At 39.9% G+C, this 9,256-nt stretch overlaps 1 protein-coding gene across 1 annotated transcript; it reads left to right on the top strand.

Annotated features, from left to right (window-relative positions):
- Positions 1-904: 904 nt before the first annotated feature.
- LOC134095713 (uncharacterized) lies at positions 905-9,022 on the top strand. The gene is made up of 4 exons (XM_062549381.1): positions 905-946; positions 2,338-2,688; positions 4,051-4,323; positions 7,056-9,022. Exons 1-4 carry the CDS (start codon positions 919-921, stop codon positions 7,133-7,135), a joined length of 732 nt encoding a protein of 243 aa, XP_062405365.1. The 5' UTR covers positions 905-918; the 3' UTR covers positions 7,136-9,022.
- Positions 9,023-9,256: the final 234 nt, after the last annotated feature.

Genomic DNA, 9,256 nt, shown 5'->3' with positions numbered 1-9,256 from the left:
GGTCAACAATTTCTGGGACACTGTAACACTGAGGCACATGAAACGTGGTGGGCATGTAGCCCCAGTAGAGTTTTACGGGAAAAAAAATGTTTGGTCCCCGGGGGCCACTCCACCCTTGCACTGTAATGTGCTAGTAAGTGGGTAAAAGGTGTTTAAAATGCTTTGAAACTTTTTGGTGAAGGAATTCTCCAAAACGGTTTAGGATTTACCATCTCTCTCAAACCATTTGAACATTAACTGAGATTTTTATATATCAGGAGAAGAGGGAAAGAGAGGGAGATGGCCAAGGAGATGATAAGAGAGAGGTAACCAGAGGGAGAAGGAGGCGACAGAGGAGGTACAACAATTGAGATAGTGAACACACACACACACACACACACACAATCAATTAAGTGGAAGCTGCCACTGCTGGCTGGTGCTTAAACACTGAATTTAACTACTACTGTATGACATTATGGCATAAATAGTCAAGTGAACAGCTGCATTTACGTTAAGTAGCCTAAATCAGTAAAAGTATTGATGTATTTCTATTATACAGGAACGGCAAATTAGCATGTTACCTTTTACACAAGAAAATTATTCAATAAATAAATAGATTGATTAATATGCTGCAAGTTTAACCCCCCCAAGACCCAAAGTTACGCCCTTGTAAAGATGGGACGTCACTGCCTCATACTCTACGTCACAATGTTTACATGGACATTAATATTCAAAGTATTGACCTTCTTCAGAACAAGCCAATATTGTGAATATGGTGTTTATTTGAGTTATTGATAAACTATTCCGTCCCTATTCTGTGACATTCAGACAAAAGAGGAAAGAGGTTCTGCCAGTCACATTGCAGTAAACCACAGGTCACATGTTCAGTTCAGTTCCACTTTCATTTGACTCAAGTAACTCAGTTGGAAAGGTGAGAAGATGGAGACGCTGCCTTTGCTGATGTCGGGTAAGAAGCTAATATGGTTAAAAAAAAATAGTAGTTTCACAAATATTGTATGTGGACTATGTTTCATGACCTTTTGATCATTATGGTTGCTTATAAGATACTAGTCAGTGATGCTAAAAGTTTTTTGTAGGATTGTGTGGACTATTTTTTATTTATTTTGATTGCTGTGACTAACTATATTGAAATGTTAATTGTCTTAAGACTCTGGGTAGACGTGATGCACAACTATCATGTTGAAAGGGAAAAGGCCTACAATGTTTTAAGGAAAGAAAAAAAACAGAAGTGAATCACATGCCTGTGGCATGAAACCAAAGTCTGATCAGATTTGACTGATGATTGATGTGCAGTCAGCCAAATAGCCTGCCCTAGTCAGTAGCCCATGTCTACGCTATCTTTTATCATTGTCATTTAAAAAACTAGCAATGTGTATGCCATCGCATTTTAGGCACAAGGGACAAGGGACAAGGGAAACACTACATTGTCACCAAGGTTGACTTTCCCGATTGACAAATGACTCTCACACCACAGAAATGGTGTGTTTAGCAACCAGAATTTGAAATATTTTCTCTGGGGAGATAGGGAGCCCTTACAGAAATTTCAGGTTTCTGGCGAACAGTTGCCGCAAATTTGCAGCAAGGTCGTATTTTCACATGCAAATTAGGTTTCTGGCAAACAGTTGCGGTTAACTCTTGGTAATGTTGCAGAACATTTGCAGCAATATCATGTGCAAATTAGGTTCATCACCAGAAGTTCCCTTGAAGTTTGCTATTATCGGCTAAGTGTGGTAGCAAATCACTGATGAACACATTTGCAACTATGGAAAACTAGTGGCAAAGTTCTGGCAAAATTCAATGTTGCCAGAACTTTGCTTGAAGTTTGCCTCTAGCGGCCAACATTGACAAACTTTTGCCAATATTTTCATTTGTTTCCCATAAATCACCCACAAATTTGTTGCAAATCTGCCGCAAACATTTCACTTTTGTAAGGGAGGAAATGAGAGTCCAACTTGATGATTTGAAGGGTCCTGGCCTGGGTGGGTGCATTCATGATATATGTCATGCACACATCGTCCTTTTCAACGCATTAACAGGTTTTTTTGTTCCAACGTCTGCACAGACTACACATTTGCCTGTTTGGTATCCTTATGCAAAACCAACAGGTTGTTGCCTCATTATTGAATGATTGAATGATGAAGAATGAGTCGCATTTTCTAGGCGTTTTCAGGGCCTTGCCCTTGTCGGTCGCTGATGGGACTACATACTGTATCCCATGGGTTATTATAGCTACTAGACACAGAAAAAAAGATCAAACGTACCATAGATCTATCTTGACTATACAGTATAAACCAACAATAACTATTGGTGACTCAAACATGTGTTTAATTTTTTCAGTTTTCCTAGTTTGCCTTGGTTCTTCGCATCCCAACCCTGAGACAGTACTAGTGAAAGAGGGAGACACTGCCATATTGGGCCAACCTGACACAGTATTGCCTTCCATCAGCAATATCTACTGGTTTTATCATTCTAATGGCAGACCCACCCTGATAGTTAATAGTGTGTGCTTTCGTGGCAACATTAGCACATTTTACTATGGAGAAGCTAAGGATAGACTACAGCTGGACAGGCACAGTGGCAATCTCATCATCAAGAGTACCAAAGAGAGCAACTCAGGCACTTACAGAATGGAAACCGAAATTTCTACTGAACTTGATATTGAGCTGGTGATAAAACTCCGGGTATACGGTAAGATTGTGTTTCTTTAATGAAAAAGTATAATATAATTTTGTTTATTTTATAAACATTGCTTTCATTATTATTATTATGTGTAATATTGTTATTTCACTGAACCATTAAATATATTAGTTCTGGTGTTTTGGGAGTGAAGGCATAGCTTAGGACGGGCTTGTGTTGATTGTGAATAAAGATGTTACTAAATCAAATCACAAAAATAGCTTAATTAGTTAAATTTATATGCATTAACAATACCATTTAACAAGTTGGTCCACCATCTTTATTTGTATTTTCCAATCAAGAAAAAAGAAAGCACATTTGCGTGCAGACAATTGGTGATTGGTTGATGCTCACGCTGGCATTTAAAAAGTTTAAAACATAAACATTAAAAGGTAAACATTTTGTCGGGACCAATGCAGTATGCCAAAGGTTCCACCATTCATTTCGGCAATGCTTGATGTCAGCTATTCAAAGTGGATGATGAGCTGCCACCTTGTATGAGTGTGCTGTTCTATCTAAACTGCAAACTGAGCTTAAAGGGATATTCCGCCATTTTTGGAAATACGCTCATTTTCCACCTCCCCTCGAGCAAAACAATCGATATTTACCTTGTTCCCGTTCATCCAGCCATTCTGTGAGTCTGGCGATACAACTTTTAGCTTCAGCCTAGCATAGATCATTGAATCGGATTAGACCATTAGCTTCTCGCCTGCTAGCTTCATGTTTAAAAGTGACTAAGATTTCTGGTAATTTTCCCATTTAAAACATGTCTCCTCTCAAGTTAGAAAGTGCAATAAGACCAACTGAAAATGAAACCTGGCGTTTTTCTAGGCTGATTTGACATGGAACTACACTCTCATCTGGCGTAATAATCAAGGCAACTTCCAAACGTACTGAAGGCGCAGTGATATCGTACGCAGCATCTGAAAATAGTCCCCATAGACAACAAGCAGTAGTAGTGCCAGTAGGTTGCAAGTTGCCTTGATTATTACGCCAGATGAGAGTGTAGTTCCATGTCAAATCAGCCTAGAAAAACACCAGGTTTCATTTTCAGTTGGTCTTATTGCACTTTCTGACTTGAGAGGAGACACGTTTTAAATGGGAAAATTACCACAAATCTTAGTCACTTTTAAACATGAAGCTAGCAGGCGAGAAGCTAATGGTCTAATCCGATTCAATGATCTATGCTAGGCTGAAGCTAAAAGTTGTATCGCCAGACTCACAGAATGGCTGGATGAACGGGAACAAGGTAAATATCGATTGTTTTGCTCGAGGGGAGGTGGAAAATGAGCGTATTTCCAAAAATGGCGGAATATCCCTTTAAGCAGTAAAGCACTGCTAATTCTACCTGTGTTGTCTATCCTTGCATTCCAGTTGCTGTGCCTATGCCTGTGATATACCCAAAGAAGAAAAGTTCAAAAACCAACTGTACTGTCGTGTGCTCTGTGAAGAATGGGAGAGAGGTGATGCTGTCCTGGTCCAAAGGGAATGTGAAGTTCTCCAACATCAGCAGTCTGAATCTTAGCACTAACCTGTCCTTGCCTCTGTATGTGGGTGCTGAGGAGAAGGACTGGGCCTCCTACAGATGCATGGCCTCCAACCTTTTCAGCCAATCCACAACCATGCTCACTTATCTGTGCTCCAGTGGTGAGAACTCGCCAGTCTAGCATATCTGTTTTCTTTGTTATACATGGTCATGAAGCCTAAAGACATTATTGGTAACTCATATTCTAATAAATTAACTCTAGATGTGCATGTAGTAAAAGCATTCTGTTTGAAATAGGGCAGGGAGATAATTTGATCTCGAATTGGGATCGCGATAAAATGTTAAACTATTTCGATAATATGATTGGGACATATTATTCGATATGAATTTTTAATATTCAACGTTCGGAAAATTGTGCAGCGTGACAGTGTTTCAGACGGACCCTTTTCAATATTGCGCTTCTAAACACACGCATGGTGCGACCAGAGCCCGTCTACGGAGAGCCTTGCCACTCTCTATTAAGTCCTATAGACTAGGTGCACAAAAGGTGGAAATGAAACTGGTGTAACAGCATCTTCTGTTATATTATGCTCGTTAAATCTTCCACTCTGACACTGAATATCTTGTTCAACTAATAATAACGATTTCAACACATATAAATCTTTCTTTGTCGTAACCTGCTGATTCCCAGGTGCAGCATCCAACCGGGTCCGTGTAGACACTAATTGCACTACCAATAGCGGCAGGCTCAAACACACCTGGCTCCATCGGAAACAAACGAGCGTACAGAGAGCCTTTCCTGCATGTAGCCTATTGTACCAAATTTTGGTTGGACTTCCACTGGGGGCGATCGCCTGAGTGCAAAATAAATGGGAATCTACATGTATGGAGCTAGACGGCTAAATTTGTCTCCTTCACAATTGTCGTTGAGAAATCTCATATTTGATTGTAGTTTTTGCAAGTTCAACATGGGTTATAGGTCGAAAGTCCTCTTATGTCCTTCCGATTTCTTAAAGGTTGAGAGCTACCACGCTAACATTCTGCTAATGAAATTGTGTGTATGACGTCATTTACACTTTAAAAGGCGTTTTAAGACGTAGCAAATAAGTGACTCTAAAAAATCGAACACCTCGCAATGTGTAATTTCCCCTTTCGAAAACAGCATTCAAACTAGAAAAGCACTCAGAGAGCACAGACCTCCGCCTGCATTGTTGTCATACATTTGAACCTCCTAGGCGGAGGTAAATTAATTGACAAAAAATTATAGAAAAGTGGATTTTGAGGGGTAGGCTATAGCTCCATAGACCTCCATTCATTCTGAACTCCAAATGTGAGCGCCCTCATATGGAACCAGCGTGGAACTGCGGAGCGGATAGTAATGAAGGATCTTTGGTGAAAGTAAACTGTAGAGTTGCACAAAACACCTGGATGTTTTTCCCTTTCAGTAACTGAGTTGGAAGCACTGAAATGGAAATCAAAGACATCAATCATCTGTGGAACGGGCAGGGCTCAAAAACCTCCAGCCAATTATATTCTTGACCGTCTAGCATCATTTCACAGCTTGTTCGTCAATCTAACGGTCGTACTCCTCCTCTTCCCCGCACGTGTGACCCTTTCGTAGCCTACGAAACCAACTAGGCCTACTGCACGTCCCCTATGTCCGCCCTTGTTGTACTGTATGTCACTTCATTTCTATAGCCTACAAACTATGACGGCGGATTCGACCACCGGGCCAGCATTAAATTCGGATATTTCGGGAGGTAAAAGCCCCGGTAAGAAACAAACCAGATTCTGTTCAAATATACACCTATGGCTACTGAAAAATGTAAGGTTCATTTATCAAATGTCATTTTGGTGTATTAAAAGCATCGTTGTTTTAGAATTTCCGAACGAAAGGAGCGGTAGCCTAATTGGTGCTTTTACGACAATGTAGCCTATAAAATCATCTGCCTTCGGGGATTTGTGGAAATATTACCTTCAACCCTTTGGAGGTGAATAAAGAATGTAGAACTAGCTAGCTAACCCTGTGATCCATTAGTCTCGTAAGTCGCCCGCCCGAGTTGAAAAGTGTAAATGACCCAGCTTTCTTGCGCCATTTTACGGAGGAACGCCCCCTTTACCTCGGAGTATTTGCAAGTAGGCTACCGAGTTGGGCTTACGACCTGCCTGGTAGTGCAGTTCAGACATTGTTTGGATTGTAATATCATTGTTACAGATGAATTTTGCTTATTCACCGTAGCTTCTCATGTAGTTTCTCATTTAGCCAATGTGCCTAAAACATTGGATTTATTTAATCCGACAGATTGTGATTATTAAACCTTTTTGTAATTGACATGTTAACTTCAAGTAACTGCTATTTTTGTTAGAAAACTTCTATAATTCTATTTTATTAATTCAGAGGACATTCAATCATTTTACTAACACAATGGTTATGAAGAAATATGTATACAGTATATAACTGTCTCTTGCCGAAGCTATACATTACCAACCTAATTTGTTTCCAATGCCCCAAAGTTGAGGATGAATTTAGCTCATTTACCATAATCATTTAGCAAACATTTACCATAATGCCCCATGTGAAACGGCTAGATAACTGTGGAACTTCAGTTTACATAGCCAATTATCTCACCAAGTTGTAGAAAAAAAGTTTGTATTACAAGTGTGACTGATGTTTAGTTGATGTTATGTAAAGTTAAGCTTGCCGCACTTAGTTATACAGTCAGCCATGGGCAGCTTGACTGTGTGTGACTACATTTGTGACCTATTGGTCACCTTAATGAGACACTACCAACTACCAACCATTCAGACACATATTTAATTCATTACTAATTCATATATTCCCAAATGATCTATGGTGTAGTATGTGAACTCTCCCTCCTTTTTCTTTTCACAGGTTCCTCTAATATCGGGTGCTTTCTCTCACTTTTTTGCTGTGCTTTGCTTTTCTTCTACATGACATTAGATGCTTTTTAACTCAAACAGACCCTAAACAAACTCCGATTTATCTGAAATTAAACAGCCTCAATACAAACAGGAACACATAAATATCATCACATTATTCCACATTATTTTTAAATACTTGATGGGTGTAGCTCTCTCCTACATTTCTGACACTCACATTGCATACCTGTCAGATCCCTAAGATCCTCAGGTAAAGGGGTAATACCCAGAATTCAGCACATGATGCCTTTTGTATCTTTGTCAATGCTCCAACAATGTATTCTTTTAAAATCAGGCTAAAAACATTTATTATGACCGCCGCTAGCATAACTAGCGTAGCGGTCATATAGTTATTGTCAAAGTTTTTTTTTCTTTCTTTCTTTTTTCCCCCCGTCATCTACTTCCTGAATTTTTGGTCAACGATTCCCGGGACACTGTAATACCAGGGCACATGAAACATGGTGGGCATGTAGCCCCAGTGGACTTTTATGGACATTTTTTGTTTGGTCCTCGGGGGCCACTCCACCCACGTGCTGGCCCCCCCAAAATCCATGGGGGGCTATAAAATAAACTGGAAATGTGCATCTCCGTGGAGGAGCTGCAAGAGTGGGGTTGCTCACCAGGGGGCAGTGTTGGGAGTAACAGCGTTTAAGTATAACGGCGTTACTAACGGCGTTAGTTTGTCAGTAACGAAGTAATCTAATTAATTACTTTTCTCATCGTTGCAACGCCGTTGTTACTGAGAATTTAAAGCGTTGCGTTACAATTTGGCTGAATGAAGCGTGTTCACTGGATAGGATCATATAGGATGGAATACCCTCCCCTGAGCAAATAAATAAATGTATATTAGCCCAATCACCCTTGACAGACTAGGCTATAGCTACCTAGATACTGTACATCAAAGGGGAATCTGGAAATAATTTTACTATAGGCCCACTTCATATCCAACTTCAGGAGGGGAAAGAAGACTTGATTAGGCTACTCACCAAATCCAAGCCATTTCATTTCTGCACATAGGCTACGTAAGGGATAATCAACGACGCCCCGTGCGTTTCTAGGAAAATAATGCACGTTCGAAGTGGTAATAAGGACCCAACACCGCAGGCGGAGGGAACTTTACACTTCGATAAGTGCATTATTTTCCTAGATACGCACGGCGTGGAGTTGATTATCCCGCTTATACCAGAAACTTTTAGCTGCCTGGCAATCTCCCTCCATCCCTTGGCTCCTTTATTCAGGTTTTTGTAGTCTTTCGCCGATGTGTCATATAGATATGTCCTGGCTTCAACCAGTTGGATGAGTTTAAAAACGTCCATGTCTAGGCGACGCGATGCGACTAAAATAGGAATGGACAAAGCGACAAAACGGGGTTAAAGAAGTCGCTTAGCAACGCGACTTGTCGCGTTCAGTCGCATCGCATTCAGTCAGGACATTCCAATTGAAAATTCAGCGATGGAATTGATTTTGTCGCACGCATTCGGTCGTGTCGCTTGCAGTTAGGACACGGTGTTATAAGTCCAAAAGAAGGGAACTACTGTATTTCATAGCCGTGCGGTATATTTAAGCAATATAGCACGAGTGGGAGTGGGTTGTTGCTGGATATTCCCACGGGTGTTGTTCGGCCGTAGCCTCGAGGCCGGAGGCCTCACACCGAGTGGTGTAGGCAACAATTTTCCTATTTTAGAAAGTGTATCTTATGCCTGACTTTTATTCTTGTTATTTGTATTTTATTATGTATTGTAAAGCACTTTGTGATTTTATCTGTGAAAAGTGCTATACAAATAAAATACTTACTTACTTACTTACTAACTTTGTGTTTTATGTATAATACTGATGGGCTTTAGTTTTTATGGAAAAGTCTACTAGAACTATGTTTTGATGTTGTCATTCTATAAATATTTTACAATACTTTACTATGCTTTCTTTATGTAAAGCACATTGAAAGAAATGTGTATGAAATGTGCTGTATAAATGAAGTTGTCTTGCCTTGCTAAAGTGATTCTTTGATAGACTAATTTGTTAACACACATTATGATATTATGTATACTGCATATATGGAAGGATATATAAAATATGTAAAAAGATGTGGTCAGTGTGTTACCATGCAGAAATGTTAAATGCACAAGGACAAAATCAAATCTCTCTGATTACTTG

The sequence above is a fragment of the Sardina pilchardus genome, chromosome 11, assembly GCF_963854185.1.
Source record: "Sardina pilchardus chromosome 11, fSarPil1.1, whole genome shotgun sequence".
In the NCBI taxonomy this organism is placed as follows: Eukaryota; Metazoa; Chordata; class Actinopteri; order Clupeiformes; family Clupeidae; genus Sardina; species Sardina pilchardus.
This window is presented reverse-complemented; position numbering and strand designations above follow the sequence as displayed.